This window comes from Vulpes vulpes, chromosome 8, assembly GCF_048418805.1.
Source record: "Vulpes vulpes isolate BD-2025 chromosome 8, VulVul3, whole genome shotgun sequence".
NCBI classification, from domain to species: domain Eukaryota; kingdom Metazoa; phylum Chordata; class Mammalia; order Carnivora; family Canidae; genus Vulpes; species Vulpes vulpes.
The window spans coordinates 39,961,295-39,989,015 of NC_132787.1; the positions used below are offsets into that span (position 1 = coordinate 39,961,295).

The following is a 27,721-nucleotide window of genomic DNA, read 5'->3' on the forward strand; positions in this document are numbered from 1 at the left end:
GACAAAGAGCATATACCAGTGATTCACCAGTGAGGGGATCCTGTCAATACATATGAGAAAAATGCCCAGACACGTTAGCAGTCACATACAAGCTCATTAGAACAATGACATTAGGTTTTTCACTCACCAGATTCACAGATTTTCATCATATAGTATCAAGTGCTAACAGAAATGTGAAAAACAGGAACTTTTGAATATTGCCAGAGAGATGAAGAACCAGGCCAGGCATTTTGAAAATCTATTTGACTCTTGTCAAACTGGATGCACAATTTTTACACCACAGTACCAAGAAAGAAGCAAAAGGCTGTTGCCTGAAAGAAAATACTAAGTGTACTCAAATGTCCTCTACAGGAGACCAAATGAACAAAACGTGCCATGTTTATTTAACAGAATACAGTGATAATAAGTACATCCATACATACCAACATAGATAGAACTGCATGATATAATAAGTGAAAATAAAGAGTACAGATTGATGATATTTAGGTACGTTTTAAAAAACACTGAAGCAATACCATTGTCTTATGATCCTAGGTAAATCGTCAAGAATGGATGAAAATACATATAGACGCACCATGGTAGTGGCCTCTGCAGAGTACAAGAGGGGCATAGCACTGTGGGAACTAGTTAAAGGAACTTCACTTACATCTCAACGTGTTACTTCTTTAAAAAAAAAATTTTTTTTTTAAAGGCAGAAGGGAAAGTAATTATTTCTGGATGGTGAGAATTCTTCCTTTTCAATTCCCCTTTCAAGTTCTCACTTGTGGAGTCCTCGCTCTAGTGCTCAACCACGTGCTCTCTTCCAGCACTGGCAGGCAAGGAGCAGGGATGGACACACAGGTTAACTTTACACATGACTGACAAGCTGTCCAAAGTAAATTTTGACTATATGTGATTTTGGCCTTAACTGACATGCTTTAGTATTAATACTCTTGTAAGGTGAGACTCACAGCATTCATCAGCATGATAACTTAAAAGCAAACTACATGGAAAACACTCATTTAGACGATTTTTGAGGGGCCAACCTTGTGTACGAAATTCAGTTAACCAAAATCCCTTTTCTCCAGTGCCACCTGGTGGAAAAGAGAGGCAACTGTACCTACCACACAAACCCACAGTTGAGGAGTGAGGTTATCAGAACAAGGTTCTTTCCAAGGAAGCATCCCCCCCTTCCTTCTGAGGTTACCATGTAGTACACCAGTAACCACTTACTGACTTTAGAACCTTCCCCAAACTAAACTCTTCAGCCTATAAATCAGATGAGAAAGACCTGCTCTTTTATCTTCTTTTGAAAAGAGATTCTTTAATGTTTCTTAGTCAAATGATGCTTTCCATTCTTCCTCACCAGAAAAACCTGCAACCATAATATCCATTCATCCACATTTCAAACCCTCTACAGTAAAAAATTTCAAGTTGATTTCTATATTAAAAATTTTAGTGTCATTTTGCTTTATATAAAACTGAGGATGGTTAAGAATTTTTAATTTAAAGGACTTCTAAAATACAATATGTTCTCACTATAAATATTCAATGGGGATTATAAATAGTACCTTCTTTTCCTTCTTTTAAAGCACTGGGTGATATAGTAAAAAACATACAGCATCTTACCAAGAGCCAATAGAATAGGCTAGATTTTTCAGATATTAAAGTATCAACATAAAGAAAACGAAAAAACATAGTTATGAGGTCGTGAATCCCTCAATTTGCAATACTGAATTCCTCAATTCATTTACAATCCAGAGACGTAACTGAACAGGGCAGTAAAATTACTTTGGAAAATGCCAACTGTACTCAAGACAAAATAAGTCAATCCTAAGTGGTTTCCATTAGTGTTCTCTGTGGCCATGATTCCATTCAACCTTTATAACTGCTGTAATTGCTTTTTAACTGTTTCCAAGTCAACACTAGCAGAGGATGGAAATAAAGCCAAAGGCACTCCCTCAAAAGTTCAAAATTGCTAGATTTGGATGTCAATTTACATTTTAGTGAGTGTCGGTCACTCCATTCAGATGATCCTGTAGGTACATACAAACACACTGAACTGTTGGCTTCACTTCTCTTCCTTCCTCAAAGTTTATGATAAAGAGACTAATCCCTGTATTGGGACTGACCAACATAAATTCGGATTTGTTCAGAGTTGTGGGTAAGGAACACTTAAGGTCAGTTAGAAAATAATTAAACAGGCTTTTCATGTAAGCGCCGTGACTAACAACTAAGACATTGGCGACTAATCCTGGTGCAGCACTGTCTGAATTAGATTCAGGGGCACACGTTTTTCCTAAAGGAAATATCTCTGCTAGAGAAGTTTCTAGAGAGTTGCTTGGAGCTCCTTGGGAACACTGTTCATTTTGACTCGCTTCTCGCAGGATCAGTTGACAGAGAATATCGAAAAAGTCTTTTCCACGCATTTTCACCTACAAGAGAAGAAATTAAAGTGACATTAATGATTGCCTTAAAACATAAACATAAAACACAAGTGACTGGATTTTTCGAATATGTCAATGTAGGGATGACATAAGCAGAATTCTGTTTGTTAATTGATCAGCAGTAAAAGCCTCTACCATATTTCTGGAGTGATGGAAGCACATTGGGGAACAAAGAAGAGTAAGACACAATTTCTAATTCTTTCCTTCAAAGCACTTACAATCTAGTTAGGGCAATTTACAAGTAAAAAAGAAGCCCATAAGAGTGTTAACTATGAAACTACATCTAGAGCAATCAGTCTGGTTAGAGCAACCACCAACAAGGATAAAAAATCTTGCCTTTACTGAGCTAATCGCCTTTACAAGAAAATTATGAAAATAAAAAATAGGGGGGGAAAATCCCCAATAATGCAATCTAAAAGCAGAACACTCCAACGAAATGCAAGTGTGGTGATGAGGTCACTTACAGAGTGAAAGATGAGAGAGGAGAGGCCTGAAGATTTCGAGTTTTGAACTGTTTTGCCTCCCACTCTCCTTGAGCAGCACCGCACTCGCTCTCCTGCCTACCACTACCACTGCTAAAGTTACTGCTTCAGATTCAAAGACTTTTCTTCAAGAATCATCTAATAACACACGTACTTTAAATCCAGTATTGGGGGGATCCCTGGGTGGCGCAGTGGTTTAGCGCCTGCCTTTGGCCCAGGGCGCGATCCTGGAGACCCGGGATCGAATCCCACATCAGGCTCCCGGTGCATGGAGCCTGCTTCTCCCTCTGCCTGTGTCTCTGCCTCTCCCTCTCTCTCTCTCTCTCTCTCTCTCTCTGACTATCATAAATAAATAAAAATTTAAAAAAAAAAATCCAGTATTGGCAATGACTGCCAACTTAAGAGCAAATAAGAAAGACAGCTTAAAAAGGAAAAATGAACACACTGTGCAGAGTTGTTTTATGAACCAGACAACTTTCAAACTGCTTAGCTAAGATTTAGAGACATCCCATTTACAAAAGAAACCCAATTTTACCTACTCTGATGTTGGCAAGTTCATCCACGGAGCAACTCACCCCGGGCTACGCACCTGGTCTAAGGTCTCTCCTCCAGGTGGTGTGAATACAGGGCATTCTTCCCCAGCTGCTTTGGCCATTGCCCTTAGCTCACTTAGGGCCTTGCCTTCTGCAACCCCATATTTCTGCAAGGGCCAAATAGACAAAAGTGCCTCAAATGAATTTGTAAAAAGACAACTGAGTACATGCTTGTGGCAAAAACTGGAGCACTCTGGCAAGACACTTGGTTTCCTTCCACTCACTTTATTTTTAAACTGATAATGAGAACATACTCCGTAGAGGCTGCAAACCCTAGAAAATTCAGTTAACATCTTACATTGTACACTGTGTCCAGACAGGTTCTATGGAACACACTCAAGTAGATGGTGGGTGGAGCTTTACTGGACAAATACAGAGATTTGCACAGACTGCAGGGCCACAGACTAATATGTGAAGCACACCAAGTCAGCCACTTCACATTCATACATACTGTCTCATTTGATCCTAATAACAGCACTGTGAGATGGGTATTTTCATCTCTATATCTATAAATGGGAAAGCAGAGTTTCAGAGAGGTTAAGCAACTGGCCTGTATTCCCAAAATCAGCAAAGTTGAAATTCAAACCCATATATGTGTGTTTTCAAAGCTCATTAGCTCTTTAGATTGATAAAGACTGAGCCATAGCAAAGGACACAGAAGTCACAAAAGAAATACAAATGACAAAAAAAACACAAGATATCTACCTCACCAAGAATCCATAAAAGTGAAAATTAAGATGGCACCTTGCAGGTGCTATTAAACTAGAGGACCAAGAAGACTACCAACAGCTAGAGTTTACATGAGAAAAACTTTCTCCTATCTTATTCGTGGAAGTATAAACTGGCACAACTTTTCTGAAAGGAAATTTAGCAATATACAAGGCTTTAAAAAAAGTATATATTCACCAATTCCACTTCTAGGAAACGTATTAGGTGTATACAGAATTGATTACAAAGAGGTTTATTTTAACATTATTTACATTAGTAGAAAATCTAGTCACAACCTAGGTATCCACCAGTAGTAGCTATGTAATATCCATGTATTGGAATAATACAGTCACTAAGTGATCATATCCATGTATATTTATTAGCACTGAAAAACAGAGGAAAAAGCTAGTTAAAAAACAACACATATAGAGGTGCCTGGGTGGCTTAGTCAGCTGAGTGTCTGACTCTTGGTTTCACCTCAAATCATGATCTTGGGGTCATGAGATTGAGCTCTGTGTTGGGCTCCACACTCAGTGGGAGGGAGGGGGTCTATTTGAGATTCTCTCCTTTTCCCTCTGCCACTCCTCCCACTTGTGCTTGCTCCCTCTCACTCTTTCTAAAACACATAAGTAAATCTTAAAAAAAAAAAAAAAAAAAACACAGAGGTACATTTAGAAAAATGTGAACACAATCAGATAGACTGATAGACTAACAGATGAACATGAAAAGAAGTCAAGAGAACACATACCAAAATGTTCACAGTATTTGTGCATGGTAGACATTTTAACTGTGTTTTTCCCCAAACTGTTCTTACTTTTAATTCCTTACAATGATAACAGATTACTTGCATAATAAAATCTTTATAGAGATGCATCATTGCTTATGGCTTACACTGATGATGCCCCTAAAATTCTACCACCACCAGACAGAAGTCCAACAACTAAATGTTATTTTTTTCTAAGACCATATGCACATTTGTCAGATGCTCTTCCAATTCTCAAGTTCAAAGACTTTCAGCCTCATAACCGGAACAACCTCTATCATAAAGGAGAATGTTAAAAATTACTTGGTTTGTTTTCTCAGGAATGGAGACATCCATTCATTAAATATTCCAAATGCTATGCTGAAACACATCGGGCCATGAGGCCAGAGCAGAGAAGAGACCAGGAGTCTGCAGCTCCCCATCCTTGCTGAGACTGCAGGGTGGTGGGGTACTACCCTAGAACAGTAGGGGAAGAATGTCGTAATGGAAAGAACTACTGGACACAGACACACACAGCAGAGATGGCTAATCTGCATTTGCGGGGCTGCAGAAGCCAAAGCCCTGGGGTTGGAATGGAAGCCAGCCAGGTTTGGAGAGTATGTATTCCAGATAGAGTGGAGCACAGATTCGGAAGTTCAGTGAGGCAGGAGCACAAGGTGTTTGGGCAACACTGAGAAGATCCATGAGAGGCCTATCACCAGTGGTCCAGAACATGGAACCCAGGGCCACATGGTCTTAATTTGAATCTGAGCTGTGCCATGTACTGGCCTTAGGACTCTGGGCATGGACTTGACCTCGGTGTGCCTTGCTTTCTACAACTGTAAAAACAGGTTTCTAAATCTTCACAACATCAGCATGCTGTGAAGATTAACAAACCCGCAGGGTTTGGAGCAGGGCCAGAGGGTGGGGAGCGCTGTGCAAATGCTGGCTAATATTATTAAGGCTGGGCATCAAGCACAGGAGAGAGGAAGGAGGCAGAAGACAGATGGAGGCAACAGATCATATCCTACAGCTGATAAGCCAAGCTGGAGCTTGGACGGGCTCCTGAAGGTAGAACAGAAGCAGTGAACTGTTTTACACAGGTACGTAGCAACCACGTTTTCCAAAGAGTACTCTGGCAGCAGCATGAAGATGAGATTAGAAAAGCAAGCACCAGTCCAAAGACAGGAGAATCACTGTTCCCGGTGATCTAGGTGACAGAGAACACCAGATGCAGTTTAGGATGGCAGCAGTGGGTTGGCAGAGGGACAAGGGTTCAGGAACTACTACACAACAGCAAAAGTGACAAGATGGTAGGAGGCAAGGAAGTCAAGAATGTGTGGTTTGAGGAATTGGGTAAAGCAGGAGCCAGTTCCAGGAAAGGTGGGGTGTTCCACTGAGCTGGAAGTAGCTGTGGGGCACACATGCAGAAATAAAAAGTAGGTAGTTTGATATCTGAGCTTAGGCAAGAGATCCAAGCTAAAATATATATAAATATATGGAAATCAATTGAAATCACAGGAGAGGATGCTACTGAGGGAGAGAGAGCAGAGTGAGAACAGCCAGCCCATCCAATGACAATGCTCTCTCCCTACTTTGTGATGACAGGGCTCATTCAGCGCCCCACCCCTGAACTCACAATGCTTGTTTGGTTCAGAGGCACAGAGTGAGCCTTTCCAAGCAGGATCTCTGAGGAACTCTAGCATATATTTTGGACAAGAATAGAGAGAGAACACATGCAAGTCTGAAAAGCAATTCTTTAAAGATGCCCTAGCCATTCGATACTTCCATTCAGGTACAGAAGAAATCATAGGGCTGCCAGGGACATTAGCCCGCTTACAGGCCTGCATTGCAGAGCAAAACTACTGCTCTAGGAGGAGGTCTGGGATCAAATCTCAGATCTGAAATTGAGGTATGGCTTTAGCTAAATCACTATTTCAGCAAAATTCATTTCTGATACATAAGAGAGTCTACTAAAGCTTAAAATCAGGAAGTAGGACATGGAGGCTGAGAAGAGAACTTTGTACTTTTACCTCAAACTCTTCTCTACTAGTTCTTAATGAACAGATCTTGCTTTTATAATTTAGGATGCCTACCTCACACACATTTAATAATTAAATAAGATGCTATCTATGAGCATATGTAACAGCCAATCTCACATAGCAGGTTCTTAACATGTTAGCTGATTCCACATCCCTATCAAGAATGCACCAGATAAACTGAGGTGGTTTACTCATAATTTTTGGTGAAGAATATGTGTAAGTTATTACTTACTCTTTCTCGAAGTCTTGGATCATACTTTACTGTCAAATCTTTGCAAACTTTGCTTTTCTCCAAAATCCCACGCACAGTCTGAAAATGGAAAGACAACAGTTTCTTTTCTCAAAACAATAGTCATTCTGGCCAAAATGTCAAAATACATCATAGTAAAATTTAAAAGAACTAGGAATAATTTTCCTTTGTGAAAGTTGCCTCTCTTCTGTGCTGTTCACCCTTTGTCTCTTCACATGGATTTGAGTATTTCCTTCTAAGGAAATACTGTCTTCTAGTTCAGATGTCAGCAAACTGCAGCCCATATCCAGACCATGGCTTGTTGTAAATGAAGATCTATTAGAACACAGCCACTTATGTATTGTTTGTGGCTGCTTTCATCATACAACAGCAGAGTTGAACAATTGTGATGGAGACCATGTAACCCATAAAACTTAAAATATGTACTATCTGGTCCTTTACAGAAAAGGTTCCAATTCATTAATTCTCCATTCAGGTGCAGCAATTTAAATTGCTGTTAAACCCATCTACTGAGTCTTAATTTCAGTTATGTTTTCCTCAGTTCTAGAATCCGAGTTTGGTTCTTGTACGTCACTTCCAGTTCTCTACTGTAATTTTCAATGTCATTTTTTAATCTATGCACTCAATATTCTATTTTATTTTTTAAAGATTTTGTTAATTTATTCATGAGAGACACAGGCAGAGAGAGAAGCAGGCTCCCTGTGGGGAGCCCAAAGCAGGACTGAATCCTAGGACCCCGGGATCACGACCTGAGCTGAAGGCAGATGCTCAATCATTGAACCACCCAGGTGCCCTTCAACGGTTATTTTAAAGTCCATGTCTGGTGACCAGTTATCAAAGAACTCCTACAGCTGTTATGTTGTCTTTTATTTAGGCTCATTTTTGTTCATGTTCCCTTCTCTCCTGGTGTGACTGACAACCGACACTGTATTTGCAAATCCATAAAGATAATTTAAGTCCACAGTTTGCCTTGTTTTTTAATCCTTTCCACACAAATTAAACATTATCATCATTATGGCTGTCTGCTGTTAATGTTTGTTCACATTGATCTTTACTTTCACCACTGTGTGTGCTCACCAATCTTTTCTGAAACCAGAGCTCCCTTCTGGTTATTATTCTCCCTCTTCAATTACCCTTTCAAAGTTTCTTTATAACCTGTTCATCCGAAATAGGTCTTCACCTACACTCTAGAAAATGTTTTGCTGGGTATAAAATTCTAGGTTAGTCTCTATTATCGCTCGGTACATTAAAAATCTATATATATTACTGATACTGACAAGTTTGTTGATAGTCCATTAGTGGATGATGTTTGTCCTTATTCTTTGGAGTTTTGCAATTTTGTTATTTTAAGTGTAGATATGGGTTTCTTTTTATTTATTCTGACTGGGATTTATCACCCATCCCAGATCTGATAATATGATCTTCCAACAGTTCTGTAAAATCAACTATGACTTCTTTGATCCCTTTCTCATTCTGAGGACACTAGACCTTATCATGTTCTTCATTTCTTTTAAACTCTCATATTTTTAATCTGTTTATTACATTGTGCTGTATGAGATAAAGGCCAAAATTTCATATTTTTCCATATGGGTAGTCCATTATTTCAGCACCTTTCATTGAAAAGAGTACCTTTCAAGTACTGGATTACTTCATACCTTTGTCAAAACCCAATTGATAAAAAAAGATTTGGACTCAGGGAAGATGGTGGAGTAGGAGGAACCTAAGTTTACCACCTCCCAGGGATATATTAGGCAACATTCACATCAGTGTAAGTAACCCTGAAAATGACCCAAAGACTGACAGAACAAATTCCACAACTAAAGGTAGAGGAAGAGGCCACACTGAAGACAGTAGGAGAGGCAGAGACGTGATGGGGACCTAAATAGACCTACAGGCTATGTGCAGGAGGGAAGGAACCAAAGGCCTGGAGAAGAGAAACAGATCCTCACATAGGGAAGCCTGCATAGGGAAGACAAATGCCCCCATAACATTTGGCTTTGAAAACCAGAGAGTCCAAATTTTGTGAGTTCTTACTATCAGCGGGACTTAAAACCTGGAATTTAAAAAATCAATAGGCTTGGCTCTGGGAGAGCCTGGAGGGCAAGAGAAAGCTGAGTCCAAGTCCTCTAAGAAACAGCACAACAAACTGCTCAACAAGATACGGCACAGAAGCAGCAGTTTGAAAAATGCCTGGGGGGACTCTTGCGTGGCTCAGTGGTTGAGCGTGCCTTTGTCTGGGGATTCCGGATCCGGGATCTAGTCCTGCATCTGGTTCCCCACGGGGAGCCTGCTTCTCCCTCTGCCTCTGTGTTTCTCATGAATAAATTAATAAAACCTTTTTTAAAAAATTCCTGGGGCATGCAGGAGGGAGAGTTATTCACTCATCTCAGAGCATGTCCAGAGGGGCAGCAGTCACAGGAGACTCCTCTGGGAACAAGGGAGCTGACACGCATCATTTCCCTCCCCTGCCCCACAGCATAAACACATGGCTGCCTATAGGAATCAGTGAGGCAGACATTCACTACCTAACTTGTTAACAATGCCACCCTGCCCTCCAGCACCTCATGGACCACCCCCTCCCTCCACTACACTGTTGACCTAGCCCATACACGGTGGTGTCACAGGCCTGGCCATGTGCAAGTAGCCCTTACAGTGGCCGGTACCACTCCAAAGTGACTCTTGCCCTGGGAGAGGAAAAACTAACCCCACACAGGAGTCAGACTGCAGGCCCTGCCCATCAGTGAAAACTTCTTGGGGACAACACAGGGCAACTGCCCTGCAGTTTAGTGCTGTCTCAGCAAATCCCAGTTCAGACTCACCTCTAGCCCATGGTAGCCCCAGAAGGGCCCCCTAACATCACAGGGACCAAACCCCGCCCACGACAAAGAGAACCTCTGTACACAATTAGACCGAAAGCAAAGTCGCTCAGCCACAACATCACACAGGAGACACCCCTGAAGCGCCAGGTTCCAATGAACAGGGCACACTGCACCGCAGGGCACTATAGGACTTCTTCATAAGGCCACTACTTTCAAGAGCAGGAGACATCACTGACTTTCCTAACACACAGAAACAGACACAGCGAGTTACAAAAATGAGGAGACAGGAATATGCCCCAAAATCACAGCAAGAAACCTAAGTGAAATGGAGAGAAGTAATATGTCTGATAGAGAATTTAGAGTAATGCTCAAATAGATACTCCCTGGAGTTGAGAAAAGAGCGGAGGACATCAGTGAGACCCTTAAACACCAAGAAAAAAAAAGAATCAATCAGACATGAAGAACCCACAAAATGAACTACTGGGACTCATCAAGATAAAAAGCTTCTGCACAGCAAAGGAAACAATCAACAAAACTAAAAGGGAGCTTATGGAATGGGAGTAGATACTTGCAAGCGACATATCTGATAAAGGATTAATGTCCAAAATCTACAAAAGAACTTTCATCAAACTCAACACCCAAAACACCACCCAGTTAAGACATGGGCAAAAGACATGAACACTTTTCCAAAAAAGACATCCAGATGGCAGACACATGAAAAGATACTCAACATCACTCATCATCAGGGAACTACAAATCAAAACCACATGGAAACAAATTAAAATGAAAACACAATGGTCCAACAAATTAAAATGAAAACACAATGGGACACAGCAAAAGCTACTCTAAGAGGGAAGTTTATAGCAATACAGGCCTACCTCAAGAAGCAAAAAAATCTCAGATAAACACTAACTTACACCTAAAGGAACTTGAACAAAACCTAAAACCAGCAGAAGGAAGAAAATTATAATAAAGAGCAGAAATAAATGAAGTAGAAACTAAAAAAGAATAGAAAAGATCAATGAAACCAAGAGCTGATTCTTTGAAAAAAAGATCAATAAAACCTTTAGTCAGACTCCTTTAAAAATAATAAAAAGAGGACTCAAAAAGACCAATGACAAAAACAACAACAAAACAACAAACCAATGGAAAAAATAATCTACAACAACCTGACCATATTAGTATGGGCCTATTTCAGGTCTCTCAATTGAAACTCTTCATTTTCCTTTAAAGATCATTTTATTTATTTGAGGGAGAGTGAGAAAGAGAGAACACATGCATGTGAGCATGAGTATACATGAATGGGAGAAGTGACAGAGGGAGAGAATCTCAAACAGATTTCCCTCAGTGTAGAGCCTGACAAGGGGCTCAATCCCATGACCCATAAGATTATGACCTGAGCCAAAATCATGAATCAGATACTTAACCAACTGTACCACTCAGGTGCCCCCATTTTTCCATTGTTAGTCTTCTTTCTTCTTTAATTTTGTAATTTGTTTCTATGACTTCATGTTCATTGACCTCTTCTTTATCAGTGTCTAATCTGCTGGTAATCCCCTCCTGTGAAATTTTCATTTCAGAATACTATATATATTTTTTAGCTCAAGAAGATGAATTTGGTTCTTTTTATATCTTCTATTTTTTTCCTCATTTTGTTCCTTTGAGCACAGACCAGCCTCACTATTCAGGTGTGATCTAACAAAATCTCTCCAACTTGCATGGTAGGAACTCAAATCAGTCCCAACCTGTGTGAGCCCTTGAAACTGACTGGCTTCTGGCTCCTCTAGGGAGAGCAATTGTTCTCTCCCTAGCAGTTATGTTTTATATCTGGCTTCATGCATTTTCACCTACGCATATGCAGAGTCTAGTCCACCAAGATTTCAGGGGATCCCTATAGGTATTTCTAGAGTTCTTTCCCTATGCAGCTCCCTCTTCCAGCACTCTGTCCCACAATCCTTACTTAATCTCCCCAAATTCCAAGCATATCTCTTCAACTCACTGAGATTACTGGCTCTATTTGCCTTCTCCAAGCAGCACTGGGAAATTGCTTCAGGTGGAACACCAGGGCAATCCAAGGGTTCACCTCATTTGGGGATCACAGGCCCACACTGTCTAAAGTCCAATGTCTGCAAACAGCTGTTTCACAAATTTTGCCCTGTTTCTCTAGTTGCTTATGCAGGGTGACTATATTCCAACCCTGTTATTCCCTCATGGGCAATTATTCCCTCCACTGAGTCTTTAGACATTTATTTGGTTCCTTTTTAATTCACTGGGGTCATTTTTATAGTAATCTGTTCCTTAAAGATATTCTAAACATGTCTTTTATTTCTTTACAGTTACATAGTTGTTTGCTTTTTTAACAGTGTCTGGATGCCAACATTTGATGTTTGTAATGGGTTAAATTCCCCCATCTGGTGTTTCTGCTGACTCTTCCTCATTAACCTTATCTTTTTAAAGATATTTTGTTAGACATTTTCCCCAATCTACTTTAATTTAAAAATTACCAAAATAAAAGTACAAAGTATGATGAAAAGAAAGTTCTGTTGGTGGAGGAAGAAGAGGATTGGAGATGGTACCTGCATGTGACTGAATTTCCTACAGACTCTGGAAGCAGTTTTCAAGGTAATAGCCACGGAGATTTTAACTCTAAAGAAAACCTTGACTTCAAACATACCTGCTTTGTCCTCATGAGGTCACTGGAGAAAACATGAGTAAACTTCACATTATTAAGAAATATGCCAGCAGCAGCAGCTTGTTTAAATCCAGTTTCTGAAAGGGGCTCATCTACTCCTTGTCCTGTGGTAGTAAGAGAAGGAACAGTAACATTCAAATATAAATACAATACATGCAAATAAATCACATGTAAAAAAATATAAACAGAATTTATCTACATTTTATTAAAAGATTTCCTTGGGTACTTTTCTATATAACTTTTCAAGCAAGTAAGATTAAGCTATAATCCCATAAAGGCTCAGGTATTCAAATGTTTCCCAAAAGAATGTCTAGTGGGAACTCGATGATGAGAATTCAGTTGTCTCCAGCTCTCCCCTCTCTCATGTCTGCTCACCATTTCATTAGCTGTATTTTATTAATGCTGGCTCTGATCTTAAGTTCTCAAACCAGGTGCTGCATTTCAAAGGTAGGATCCTCACCTAAAAAGTTGCCCTTCTTTATCTCCACTGCCCAAATGTGCAATATTGTATTATTTCCCCTCATCCTTGGCTCCTTTCATCCTTCCTTCCTTCTCTTTAAAAAACAAAACAAAACAAAAAAACTTTGGAACCTTCATTTCAAGGTTAACATTTCTTAATGTTAAATAAACATTTAATGTCTGATTAAACATTCCAAAGGGTCCTCTTATTGCAAAAGAACTAAATGCATGTGTGTGTGTGTTGCTCACAAGGTCTAAGGAAAATCTCTAAGAGGAAAAGCAAAGCCACCAAAATACCTGGAGCTGAAACCTGAATATTAACACTAAAAAAATGGAGTTGCCAGGGTATCAGCACAAACGCGGGGTTGGGGGGAGTCTCGCTGCATGGCACAGCAAGGTAGGTGGACTGAACTCACCACTCCCAGAAGCAAAAGATCCTCTAAGAAAGCTAGTGTAGTCTAAGGTCAGTAGTAAAATCAAATGCAAATTCACTTCAGAGCAAATCTGACTAAATACACACTAACAAGTTTCCATTCCAACGGGATTTTTTTTTTTTTTTTTAGGATTTACAAATTTATATAGTCTTTCCTATGAAAGAACAAAAACAAAAAACCAAGGGGTAAGAGAAAACTTCTCCACAAAGGCCTGACGAGTCTTGGGAGATCTGAGAAAACATATGTTCTGCCTATAAGCTAACAAAGCAAAATAATGATCAGTGCTTTTCGTAGGTTTGAGTGGGAGGCCTCAGTTCAACAATATCCCCTCCTAACCGAGCACTCCATGGGGGTGCGATCCTTCAGGGGCCAAACAGCAGGAGCGCCTGCTGCCCCACCTTGCCTTCAGAGCAAGCCGAAGCAGAGTCTGCACCGCACTGCCAAAGAGACAGTGCCATTCAGTGCTCGGTTTCCAGCACTTAAAAGGGCCACGTTTCCCTTTAAAAAAGATGCCGAGTCAGAAAGAAAGAAAAGAGAGAAGAGAAGAGAAGAGAAGAGAAGAGAAGAGAAGAGAAGAGAAGAGAAGAGAAAGGATGGAAGGAAGGAAGGAAGGAAGGAAGGAAGGAAAAAGAGAGAGACAGAGAAAGAAAAGAAAAGAAAGAAAAGAAAGAAAGAAAGAAAAGGGGGAAAAAAGAGTTCTCTACTGCAGTAAAAATCTGAGTCACAGACAGCTAGCTGCTCTGAGGAGTCTGTGCCGGGGAAGTGCAGGGCCCCTGGCATGGACTCTACTTGGGCTCCTCGATCACACCTTTGCTGAGGTCTGTCATTTTGGGATATTTTACTTTTTTCTGGTCCAGCTCATTCTGAGCCCAAAGGAGTAGTTTCAGTAATTTTGCCAGCTTGGGTGTTGACTCACGATTTTCATAATCTAGGACAGCTTGGTTAACTTCACTCCATTTACACTCCATTAACAAGCACAAATAAGAGTTCAGTCAAAAACTTGACATACAAGAAAATAATCCACTGTGAATGAAAGGAGAAACAACAAATAACAGACTCAGAATCATTTATTTATTTATACTTCAGACACTGAAATCAGCAGATAGACTATGAACTGAATAAAACATAAAAACAGAATCACAAAAGTAAGTAACAAGAAGCTATCAAGAACAACCAAAGAGCTTTCTAAAAGAACCAAACAGATCTTTTAATATTGAAAAATAGATTTGCTGAAGAGGGAAACAATCCTTCAGTGGATAAAGGGAGATCTAGTAACAGAAAGGCTTAATGAACTCAAAGACAGGGCTGAGGTATCATCCCACATGCAGCACAAAGGAGATGAAACACATCTCACATCTCTTAGAGACATGAAGGAGAGATTGGTATTCCTTAACATACATCTGACTGGAACTCCAGAAAAAAGAAAATGGAAGAGAGAAAATATGAAGAGAAAATGGCTGAGAATTTTCCAGAAATGACAGAAGACATAAATCTACAGATAAAACACAAAGCAGAATAAATTAAAAGAAAAAAAAAATCCCTCCTAGATCTATTAAGGGAAACTACAGAATACCAAAATCAAAAGATTTTTAAAAGCAGTTGCAGAGAGAGACAGATTGCTAAGCATGGAACATGATTTGGCTGACAGAAGACTTCTTAACAAGAGCAATGGCAGCCAAAAAAACAGCACAATAATATCTTCCAAGTGCTAAGAGAACTGTCAGTCTAAATTGTCTAAGCTAAAAATGGTTGAATAGAATAAAAATAGAATTGTCTGGAATAGAAACAATTAAAACTATCTTTACCACCAACCAATCTGCCCTAGGGGCCCTTTCAAAGAAAATATTTCAGGAATGAAGTTCTGCCATGCAAAAGAAATGAGGAAAGAAACTGGTAAATATAAATATAAATATAAATATATATACATATATACCTAAACAATCCAAACAATCTAATAATCTAAATAATAAATAAAATAATAATGCCTATGTCATGTGGTTAAAAAAGGATAGGGCTAAGCTACTAAGCAATAGTCATGTAAGTTCTTTGTATTTTGGGGGGAACGGAGATATTGATATTACACTTCATTAGACATGAATGGTAAAAATATAAAAGTAACCATTGAAAGAACAGAAAGAGTTTATCATTCCAAAGCCAGTAGGGAGGGGAAGGGAAGAAAGGAGGAGGAGGAGGAAAAAGGAGAAGGAAGAGGAGGGAAAGGAAGGTGGGGGGAGGATGGAGAAGAACCAAAATCAGCCTCAAGCATTAATGAGGTAACACTTAAGACATCAGCACACAAAAAGACTGAAAGGAATGCAAGAGAAAAACATACACCAGGCAAATTCCAAACCCAAAACAGCTGGAGAAGCTATATTACACTAAAAAATGCAAGACTTTATGACAAAAGTCTTAGGATTGTGAGGATTACTATAATCAATGATCCAATTCACTAGGAAGACAGAACAATTTTTAAATTTGTATATATGCCTAATAAAACAGTCTCTAACTATAATAAGAGCAGACATAAAGTACAAATTGATAGGATGTCAGGCACTAAACGATAAATTGCCCATCACAGTGGGCAATTCCACTCTCACCCATTAACTGATATTTCAGTCATGCACACAAATTAGTAAATTTATAAAATTAACAAAACATAGATTTGAACAGCAAAACAGAGGTCGATTATTTGACATATAACTCCAAGCCCAACAATTATAAAACAGATTTTTCTTGAGCATACAATAGATTTATAAACACTGACCATATTTACAGATTTCAAAAAGGCATCATCAAATAAATCAGCTTGTTGGAATATAAAATATAAGTGGCAGTCAATCATAAATGATGAAGAACAAAAATGAAAAGCTCAGTCATTTGGAAATGTAAAAAACAGTTCTAAGTATTTCATGGATCACTGAAGAAATCATTAAGGGAAATGTAATAAGACACCTGGTGCTGAATACTTAACAAAATTACTGTCTATCAAAACTGTAGGTGCGCAACAAAAATGGTCCTTGGAAATATATAAGCCTTGAATGCTGTAACTTAAAGAACTAAGCATCTAACTGACAAAATCAGGAAAAAAAACAAAACAAATGTGAAAAACAGGTATGGCCACAAAAACTTTAATTCTTGCTTCACTGTCAGGTCTAATGAAAAGGAGACAGGTTAAAAAAAAAAAAAAAAAGAAAAGGAGACAGGTGAGCAGTACTCAAGGACAGGGTGGTAAGGGACAGAAGTCCATAGGCTAATTTGGGTGCGGCCGCGCATGTCACTGGAACACAAAGGTTCAAGTTCATCAGATTAGCTTTCAGAGGAGGGAATGGGTCACGCTGGGTATGAAAATCAGTTGCTGCGAACTCCAGATGTCCCTAACCAAAAGAAATAAAACTACATGTTTTTATAATCACAGTGCAGAAATAGTGTGTCTGGCTGAGAGTTTACCCAAGATAGTCTTTAAAAGCTAGACTTACTGGATCAGAGGGAGATTAAAAGATCTGAATCCAAATTAGCAGAACAAGAGAGGAAGAATCTGTCCAGAATAAAATAACAATTCTGTGTGAGAAGAGGGATTCTTTTTAAACCTCTTCTTTGTTACTACTAAAAATAACTATCTTAGCAGAAAAATTCCATTAACACCAGCCAGCAAACTCCATGTTTCCAAATATGAAATCATTTTAAATCACAGCAGTTATATTTTAAGACCACTAGACCCAATATAACTGCTGAATCAGCTGACTGGGCCACTTTGAAGCTACCTATAAACATCTTGGAATCCTATTCTTTACATTCAGTTCACTTAAGAAACTTATTCCCTCTTGGTTACCATCTGTTCTGATCATATTTCTAGGGGCTATGACACTTTAATTCTCTAACGCTATTCACAATAGCTGCCCCCAGTCCACTCCCCTACCCCACCAAATCTGATTAACTCACATATCACATTGACACTGAAAGAGACAACTAAAATAAAATAAACTAACCTTGAATTATCTTCTCCTTGTTGAATCTTGTTTCTCCACTAAAATAGAGTGGGGAGGGGGGATAGAAAAGCCTTTATTACCAAATTACGTCATTTTTGAAATGAGAAAAAAAAATCAATGAAAGGCAATGATACTCACAAAAATAGCATATAATCTTGTAGTGTACTTTAATTTTTTTTTTTTATTTATTTATGATAGTCACAGAGAGAGAGAGAGAGGCAGAGACACAGGCAGAGGGAGAAGCAGGCTCCATGCACCGGGAGCCTGATGTGGGATTCGATCCCGGGTCTCCAGGATCGCGCCCTGGGCCAAAGGCAGGCGCTAAACCGCTGCGCCACCCAGGGATCCCCTGTAGTGTACTTTATAATCTAACCTGCAAACATAAAACTTGTTCTAAAGTGATATTTGCAATCATCTATGCTAAGAATTCCATACTGCCCCAAATTAAAATGTATAAATCATGGATCAATCAGAAATAAATTGTAAGTAAAAAATTCTATTAACAATATAGAAAGACAATTTTTATTAAGTAATCTTGTTTAAGTGTGTTGACTAAAACTCTTTACAAGCAGCAGGAGCAAACCATGAGTCTGTCTGTTGCTGGATTGGAATGAGCAAGCCCAAGGGAACTTGAACACAGTGGGAAAGAAGTACAGGAACCTTCAGATGCCCTGGCTTCTCTTAGTTCCTAGATCTCAAGCTGTTCCTCTTCGTAATGTTGACAACTATCTTGCAGACCACGCTGAAAAACTGAGATTTAAGTACTGGGTTTTTACGAATTAAAAAACCAAACCAAACCAATTTTGAAGCAACCACAAGAGGGAACAGACTGGACATTTTATCACAAAATAACCATCAATTGAGGCTGGAGGGGAAAAACGTGGAGGGGGGATTGCTACACAGACAAGAGCAGACAACAGGGTTTACCTGCAACAAAAACAACTGAATATATGAAAAGCTATCAAGAACTGAGTTGAAAATTCTTTGAGGCCTTTTATGCACTAAGTACAGTGCTAGGTACTGGAAACAGAGACACAAAGGACTGGTGGCAGCCTGGGAGAAAGGAGGTTGGCCTGTTCTGGTGTAGACACTAGATACAGAATTGGAAATGGTAGGTAAAAATAGTAAATGGGTTTCTTCAGATCAGGTTGTTTCCTCATTTGGTATCAAATGTCCACACTGATGTAGTTCTATGTCAATGAGAGGTGAAAATCCTTTCAAGTAAACTTCATTGCCATACAGCAGGCTGAGAACAAAACTGCTCTGGCTATGTACTTAGGAGCTCGGTTAAGCTTGGGTGCCTCTGTTCTTTGTCGGTAAAATGGAAACAATGATAGCCCTATTTAAACATGACTCTTGGGGCACCTGGGTGGCTCTGTCAGGTAACCATCTGACTGGATTTCAGCTCAGGTCATGATCTCAGGGGCTCACTCAGGAGGTAGTCTGAGATTCTCTCTCCCTCAGTCCCTCCCCACCTGAGCCTGCACTCTAGGTCTCTCTCTAAAAATAAATAAATCTTCAAACAGGACTTTTGGGGTAACTGAATAAATACAGGTAAGTAAAGTGTTCATCACAGGTAAAGTGTTCAAACACTGCTCAGCTTTTAGTAAGCACTCAATAGTTCTGTTTATAGGTCATTTTTGGACAGAGCTACACAATCAGATTCAACTTAATGCATTTTAAATCTTGTAAACATGAAATAAACAACATAAACAAATAATATACCATAAAACCAATATTCAGGTAGCCACATCCAAGTTAACGGACCACCTCCAGCCTCCTAGACCTGGTCTCTTTCTGAACGCAATGTCCTCCCACTCCTAATGGATCCACTACTTGGGTGATTATTTTTTAAAAGATTTTATTTATTTATTCATGAGAGACACACACACACACACACAGAGGCAGAGACACAGGCAGAAGGAGAAGCAGACTCCATGCAGGGAGCCCGATGTGGGACTCGATCCCCTTTCCCAGGATCACACCCTGGGCTGAAGGCGGCGCTACACTGCTGAGCCACCCAGGCTGCTCTACTTGGGTGTTTAGATGCCCATTTGCTTTGCCTTTTTTCATAGCTTTCCCACCCATGTATAGCATAGATAGTTCCTCTGTTGTTGAACTTTATAACGAATTGCTTCTTACTGTATGTAGTCGTCTGTGTTCCTTCTGTTCTTTGTTTGCGAGGGTGGCATACTACTTACATTCTCATTATTGTGTAATATGCTTAACAGTTTACTACAATGTATTTATATGTTCTATTGTTGATATTTACATTGTTTCAAATTTAGAGCCAAGCTGCTGTGAAGATGTTTGTACAGAGTGCATCAGGTTCTCTAGGGCAGTGGTTCTCAAAGTGGCCTTTGAATCAGCATCACTGATTGATTTTGCCTGAGGACTTTTGGAAATGCAAATTCTCAGGCCTCACCCGAGATCCCTGAATCAGAAACTCAAGAGGTTGGGGCTCAGTTAATCTGTGTCTTAATAAACGTACCAGGTGATTCTGATGCACACTCATGTGTGAGAGCCCCTCGAGGGCTGGCAAATGACTCTTTTTGTAACTAGTCACACCTTCATAGTTCATATGTTGTTTATGGCTACTTTCACACTATAATAGTGGAATTGAGTGGTTCAGACGGAGTACATGGCTTGTAAACCCTAAACTGCTTCCTCTACTGAGCCACAGAGTATACAAACATTCAGCTTTATTAGATATTACCAAAGTGGTCATAGCAATTTACATTCCCCAGCAGCATCCCACATTCTCTCCCAACATTTAGTAATGTCAGAGCTTCCCATCTGTGCCAATTTGGCACTAGAACAGTTTGTCTCAATTTGATCCAAATTTGTATTTCTTTGATTACTGTGAAGGCTCATCACCCATACTCTGTTTGTTTTAAATAAAGAACTAGTTAAAAAACAACACAAAAGTCCTCACATGGAGTTGATTTACATAGATACAGAAAGAACTCCATCAGACCTTAGAGGAAATCACAAACCCAGGCCTCTGCCTGGGACCTTGTCCCTTGTTTACAAAAATAGTTGTTTGCCAACCTCTGCCTGGAGCAGTGGTTCTCACACTTGAATTTGTGTCAGAATCCCCTGGAGGGCTTATTAAAACATAGACTGCTGGACTTGACCAATATGTTCTCATTCTTCAAGACCTAACACAGAGAACCACCTCCGGTGGGAGCTTTCCCTCCCCAGCACCATTCCCCACCTAACTATCCTATTTACACATCCTAATGCTATACTCCCATTTTACCCAGCACCACTATTTTAAGTTACCACCTGTATGCTAAGTAACTTTTTTTTAGTTGTGTGTCTACCCTGGCTACAGCTCCTTAAAGGCACAGCCAGAGGTTGCCTCGCCCTAACATACTTGTTACCTGGAGAAAATCCCAGGAAATAAGAGAACATCAGTGTACATACTCTGCCGATGGAAGGCCATGGGGAAATACCTATCAAAATAACAAATCTATTTGCCCTTTGACCCAGCAACCCTATCACTGGAAATACTTGCATTCAGCCATATTTAAAACAACATCTGCTACAGTATCATTTCTAATAGCAAAAGATGGTAAATAACCTGTGTCCATTAATAGGGAACTAGTTACACTAACAAATAAATGGTGGTGTATCTACATAATGGAATACTATGTAACTGTGTCCCCCAAAAAGAGAGTGATTTGTGTAAAGATATGGAAAAATCTCCAAAATAAATTAAGGAGAAAAAGCAAGGTGCAGGATAATATTTTAAAACACCACCTTTTTAGAAAGGTGGGAAATAAGAATAAACATTTGGACTTGCACAAAACAGAAAAAGAAAACAAAAAAAACAAAAAACAAAAAAACATAGGATACATACATGACAAATGAAATTTCTCAGACCTATTTACTACTGATTTGCCAGTATTATCACCGTTGTGGTTAATATTTTTAAAAATGTCTTATACTCCAAGATTTATTCAGAAGCATACAAAACAGATGTGAAAGAGGATGTTAATCTCTACCAGTCAGACCGATAAAGCATCCAGGGCGATGATGAAGAAATTGTTCATTTCTAATACAGGAAATGGTTCCCAAACATTCGATTCATTTCCTGCCTCAGCCTCATATTCTTGCTGAGATCAAGAATAAAAGAACTGCTGTTAAACATAAGTAACATCCTCTTTAGATAGCAGCTTTGTAGCCAATTCAATTTCCAGCAAAATTCAAAGAACCCTCCCTATGCCAAGTTTACTTTTATACAGAAACCTCAAAAGCGTTTTGCCTATTTTATGACAATCACAGCTCTCTTGCTCATTTTATAAATTTAAAATCACAGATGAGGAGAAATTTAATAATTTTGCCAGTCCAGGTTTTTACAAATCAGATAAATTCGGCAAAGATAACTTTTGGTATGCTTGCTAAAAAGATAGCTTACGATTTTAATTCAATCTCAATAGCTGATGTGATAAGATACAGAATAAAAGATTTTATCATCAAAATGTCATACTGAAAAAAAAATGTCATACTGTAAAAAAACGGAATCCCAGTACTGGGATGGTTTTATAGTGGCACTGCCACACCATCCAACTATTTTTGGCAAAGGGAGAAAAAAAAATAGCTATGATATAATGAAGGATTTTATCAGCTATAAGTCAAGAGGGACTGCTGTTGGACATTAATTATTGTATTATTAAAAATCACTGGCATTCTACATTTTTTTTGCCTTTAAATCCCTTTATAAATATTACAGAGCAGGAAACCTCAAAATAGAATTTTTTCGCCAAAATTTTCATAAATATTTAGTTTCACAGCTTTTATCAGCTTTATCCAGAGGTTTGTATAAATCCTTCAGGCAACTGTTTAAAGTTTGTTTTGGGAGTAGGAAAGGAAAGTAGGTGGCTCAAATAGTTTTACTATTAATCTACTTCCCCTAACCAAAGTTTGGCTTGTGATAGCGGCAGAGAAGGTGGAGAGAGCTGAAAGGTCAGAGGAATATATTTTGAAGGAGTCAGGAATAACACTACTCATTTTCAAAATCTGTGGTGTGATCCACTTCCAAAACAGAACGCCCGACTCTGCAAGAATCCAAATGCTTATGCCAAGAAGTGAAATCTTATGACCAGCCATTTATAGGCCCTACAAATATCCATCTTTCATTCTGCAGGTTATTATATTATTTCTCACTTCTAAAGAGATTTTATCTTGTTAGCTCTAATTTATATTCTTGTCTTTAGAAGTCACTTATAAAGCTTAATTTCCCAATCATATCCTTTTAAAGAATTCAAATATAATTGAAGAGTACTATTTGCCACAAGACAGAGACAAATCATAGGAAATTAGTACAGTTTGGGGCATGTTTTCAAAATAAGTATCCTTTAGTATGCATGGAAATGCAAAGCCCCACCTGATATTTAATCATGGATACAGCTTTATCCTAATTCCTCTCTACCAATTAATTCATTCAAAAATATGGAAGATTTTAAGGGCTTGTAACACAGAGACTTTAACTAGATATTGAGGGGGGGAAATGTAACACACCCAACACATGATATGTTTTCATTTACATAGGACGTCTGTCCTAGGTGTAAACGTTCTTCCAATTCATCAACGGTAGTCTCAGAAAACAAATACCACAGCAGCATACCAATCCCCTATATTTTCATCCCAGTACTGGGATGGTTTTATAGTGGCACTGCCACACCATCCAACTATTTTTGGCAAAGGGAGAAAAAAAAATAGCTATGATATAATGAAGGATTTTATCAGCTATAAGAGGGACTGCTGTTGGACATTAATTATTGTATTATTAAAAATCACTGGCATTCTACATTTTTTACAAAGTTTACAGGTGCCCTATTATTTATTGTGCTTGCTAAATGATCAAAACAATTACTGGCATTCAACAAAAAGTAACTGCCAACAGAGGCAGCGTAAGAAAAACAAATCAGTTTTGCTGTCAATAACTTTACTAATTCATCATCTAAGTCATTAAAAGTAAATTTAATTTAGTTAGTAAATTTCTTTCTAAGTTTTAAAAGCTAGCTAAAAATGGAAGTGAAATGAGATGGTTTTGCAGGCAACGAATTGCAACACACACAATATTTCAAGGGAACTGCGGCCTTTCGATCGGTTGTGTAGGTGATGGAAATGCTAATCTATATATATATTGGGGTTTTCAACAATGCCGTGCCACAAGTTCATAAGCAGTTACAGTTTAACAATATTAAAAGACTTGAAGTTTGAAATCTTCATATTCTATTTCAAAAATGATACATACCCACAAGCATGATGAAGGCAAACACACGTAGTAACAGCACAAGATTCATAAAGGATTTGGTCAAACCTAAATTGCATTTTACAAGCTTTCTTGCATTGTCAGAAGAGACACTTTTCGATAAAACTATCCATCTCTTTAAAAATACTGATCATGCCATCAGTTTCAAAGCATTTGACTATCTTAGCTATACAGAATCAAGTAACAGAAAAGGCCAGTGCTATTCCCAATATTATGCTAAATGACTGAATCTTGTGGATTTCATTGAATTACATTTAACTATAGTGATTATTATTAATCAAGTTTGCAATCATTTCTTTTCCTGAAAGAATCTTCTTAGCTTAGAGAACTCGGAAGGGGAAAGAGGGAGGACCCAGACAAAGCTAACCATAACCCAACCAATTATTTCAACACTTAAACTCCACTTTCCCACAAATAAAACAAAGCAAACTATTCTTATCACTCTTCCAATAATTATATTAGAAATAAAAAGTAGCCACTAAAATGGCTAGTGATATTCAAGCAATCTACAAACAACTAGGTTTTAACTCAATAAATAGGAAGCATAAGAGTACAGTGGTTGAGAGGATGGGCTACAGAGTCATGCTTCTTTGGTTGAAATCCCAGTACCCCACCTAGCCATGTGACTTCAAGCAAGTTATATGCCCTCTGCATCTGTTTCCTCACCTGCTAATTGAGGAGCAGTCCTCACCTCACTGGACTGTTGTCAGAACCCAATAACAATAGTGCCTGGTACACGATAATTTACAGCGACTGATTTCTAAATTGATTCCCCACAGGATTCCTGTAAGGAATCAATTTTTTAAATTGAGCCCTTTTTAAGAAGGAGGGGATAAAATCCAAATTCATATTAAATACTGTCCATTAAGAATCTAAATAGTGGGGATCCCTGGGTGGCGCAGCGGTTTGGCGCCTGCCTTTGGCCCAGGGCGCGATCCTGGAGACCCGGGATCGAATCCCACGTCGGGTTCCCGGTGCATGGAGCCTGCTTCTCTCTCTGCCTCTCTCTCTCTCTCTCTCTCTGTGACTATCATAAATAAATTAAAAAAAATTAAAAAAAAAAAAAAAAGAATCTAAATAGTGGCAGCCCAGATGGTTCCGGAGTTTAGCACCGCCTTCAGCCCAGGGCGTGATCCTGGAGACCCAGGAACGAGTCCCGCACGATCTTCCTGCATGGGGCCTGCTTCTCCCTCTGCCTGTGTCTCTGCGCACCCCCCCATGAATAAATAAATAAAATCTTAAAAAAAAAAAAAGAATCTAGATAGACATCACCTTAAGTTTCAAGGGATGGTTTACCAGATTTCCTACAATTTCTCAGCTTCAATTACATGTCAAATACCCAGCTGCCTGAATCAAGGCATCCAGAAAGTGTTCTAACACTGGAAAAATGAGGGCTCTTGTTCCTGCTCTACCAGTGAGCTACATGACCTTAAATTAAATATATCATAAAATGGTCATTAAAGTATCCTATAAAATGGAGGGGTGAGGAGAGAAGAGAGAGAGTAACCCGATTTCTGCTTTAGTCCTCAAAATCCTGTGGGTCCTAAACGGTTAACTCTGATGATTCCCAAGATTATCCTCCTATAAAGAACTGGACAAAGATAGTTAAAGCCAGCTTGACCAGGTTAAGTCCTATTAGTATTCCCTGCGAGCTGCAGAAGTCAAAAATGGTATCTTATTTATCTGTTTAACCCAGTGCACTGGCAGGCAGTACCCATTCAAAATGCTGGCCTGAGGGCAGCCCGGGTGGCTCTGCGGTTTGGCGCCTGCCTTCGGCCCAGGGCGCGATCCTGGAGACCCGGGATCGAGTCCCACGTCGGGCTCCCTGCATGGAGCCTGCTTCTCCCTCTGCCTGAGTCTCTGCCCCTCTCTCTCTCTCTCTTTCTATATCTATCATGAATAAATAAATACATAAATAAATCTTTTTAAAAAAGTGCTGGCCTGATAACACTATACACACAAATTGCGGACCAACTACATTTTTATTAGAGATCCTTAGAGAATTAGAAGTTATCCAATTCTTGAGATTTCTCCGCCTCCATTGAGCTATACACTCTGCCCTTGCCGCCTTTAATTCTCACAGCAGTCCAGTGAGGTAGGCACTATCGCTACCCCATTTTATAGATGGGGTAACTGAGGTCCTAAAGCTTGCGTCGGTTATTGGAAGCCCCGGTTTCGAGGCTCCTCCCAGGCAGACCGAACCCGGAGCCGGGGCCGGAGCCCGGATTCTAACCCAGGTCTATCTTGCTTGAAAAATCTGTGCTCTTAACCACCCTCAACTGCACTTTCCATTAACACTCGGCCAATAAGCGTAAAGAAGGAAAACGATAAGAAACATGCAGACATATCAGCCTTTAGTTCCACCGTGTAAAGTTATGATAAAAATGTGTTGGGGGTGATACAGTCACCGGGGCGGAGGCCCTCTTCCTCCGCCAATGTAATCTCCGGAGGGAAGAAATAAATCTCAGACCTGTGCCTGCGGCTGGCCGCCCGGTAAACCCGGGGAGACAGCAGGAGCGGCCGGCGGAAGGCGGCCGGCACCGCACGCAAATATCGGCCTGGGACCAGCTACCCAGCAAGTGGTTTAGGATCCACGGGGGAGCACAGAGCGGCGCCCAGATTAGTCCAGAGAAGAGGCTGCCTGTTGTCTTCAGCTTTAAGTCGGCCGGCCCAGCGGCTGCGCACCTTGGCCATCTAGTCCTGCAGACCTCAGTGTGCCCATCTGTACTTAGGACCGGCCAGCCTCGCTCAGCGGTGCGGGGCGTGGGGGCAAGAGGGGTCCAACCTGGCCTTCCCGGGGGGACAGCACGCGGGGGGGGGGGGGTCCTAGCCGGCCCTCCCAGGGACAGCAAGCTGGGGGGGGGGGGGGTGTCCTAGCCGGCTCTCCCGGGAACAGCATGCGGGGGGGGGGGGGCAGGGTCCTAGCCGGCTCTCCCGGGAACAGCATGCGGGGGGGGGGGGGGAGGGGGGGGAGGGTCCTAGCCGGCTCTCCCGGGAACAGCATGCGGGGGGCGGTCCTAGCCGGCTCTCCCGGGAACAGCATGCGGGGGGGAGGGTCCTAGCCGGCTCTCCCGGGAACAGCATGCGGGGGGGGGGGTCCTAGCCGGCTCTCCCGGGAACAGCATGCGGGGGGGGGGGTCCTAGCCGGCTCTCCCGGGAACAGCATGCGGGGGGGGGGGTCCTAGCCGGCTCTCCCGGGAACAGCATGCGGGGGGGAGGGTCCTAGCCGGCTCTCCCGGGAACAGCATGCGGGGGGGGGGGTCCTAGCCGGCTCTCCCGGGAACAGCATGCGGGGGGGGGGGTCCTAGCCGGCTCTCCCGGGAACAGCATGCGGGGGGGGGGGGTCCTAGCCGGCTCTCCCGGGAACAGCATGCGGGGGGGGGGGGGGTCCTAGCCGGCTCTCCCGGGAACAGCATGCGGGGGGGGGGGGTCCTAGCCGGCTCTCCCGGGAACAGCATGCGGGGGGGGGGGGTCCTAGCCGGCTCTCCCGGGAACAGCATGCGGGGGGGGGGGGTCCTAGCCGGCTCTCCCGGGAACAGCATGCTGTTCATGCGGGGGTGGGTGCAGGGGAGCGGGGTCAACGGCCTCTTCCCCCACTCTGCGGCAGTACTCACTGCCGGACGACGGTCAGCGCGAAGCGCGTCATCCTCCTGGCGCCCAGACGCGGGAAGCGAGGCCCCAGTCCCGCTCGCGTGCTCCGCACTCGCCCGCTGGCCGCTTCGCCGCACTGCGGGGCACCTCGCCCACACCACTTCCGCCAAGCCCCGCCGGCCGGCCGGCTCCATTGCTATAGGCCGAGGCGGCC

The 27,721-nt window shown here is 40.9% G+C and overlaps 1 protein-coding gene across 1 annotated transcript; it reads right to left on the reverse strand.

The window, feature by feature from the left end:
* Positions 1-360: 360 nt before the first annotated feature.
* TIGAR (TP53 induced glycolysis regulatory phosphatase) lies at positions 361-27,721 on the reverse strand. Its single transcript, XM_025995387.2, has 6 exons — positions 27,531-27,721; positions 17,634-17,671; positions 12,737-12,858; positions 7,226-7,303; positions 3,498-3,608; positions 361-2,414 (listed from the first exon to the last, which is right to left on the reverse strand). Exons 1-6 carry the CDS (start codon positions 27,560-27,562, stop codon positions 1,983-1,985), a joined length of 813 nt encoding a protein of 270 aa, XP_025851172.1. The 5' UTR covers positions 27,563-27,721; the 3' UTR covers positions 361-1,982.

Excerpts from the sequence above, each read along its gene's own strand:
- TIGAR (XM_025995387.2), bottom strand. The coding sequence starts at position 27,562 with ATGACGCGCTTCGCGCTGACCGTCGTCCGGCA. Across the intron at positions 12,859-17,633 it reads CAAGGAGAAGATAATTCAAG|GACAAGGAGTAGATGAGCCC; the intron begins GTTAGTTTATTT and ends TTACTACCACAG. Across the intron at positions 3,609-7,225 it reads ATCCAAGACTTCGAGAAAGA|AAATATGGGGTTGCAGAAGG; the intron begins GTAAGTAATAAC and ends TGGCCCTTGCAG.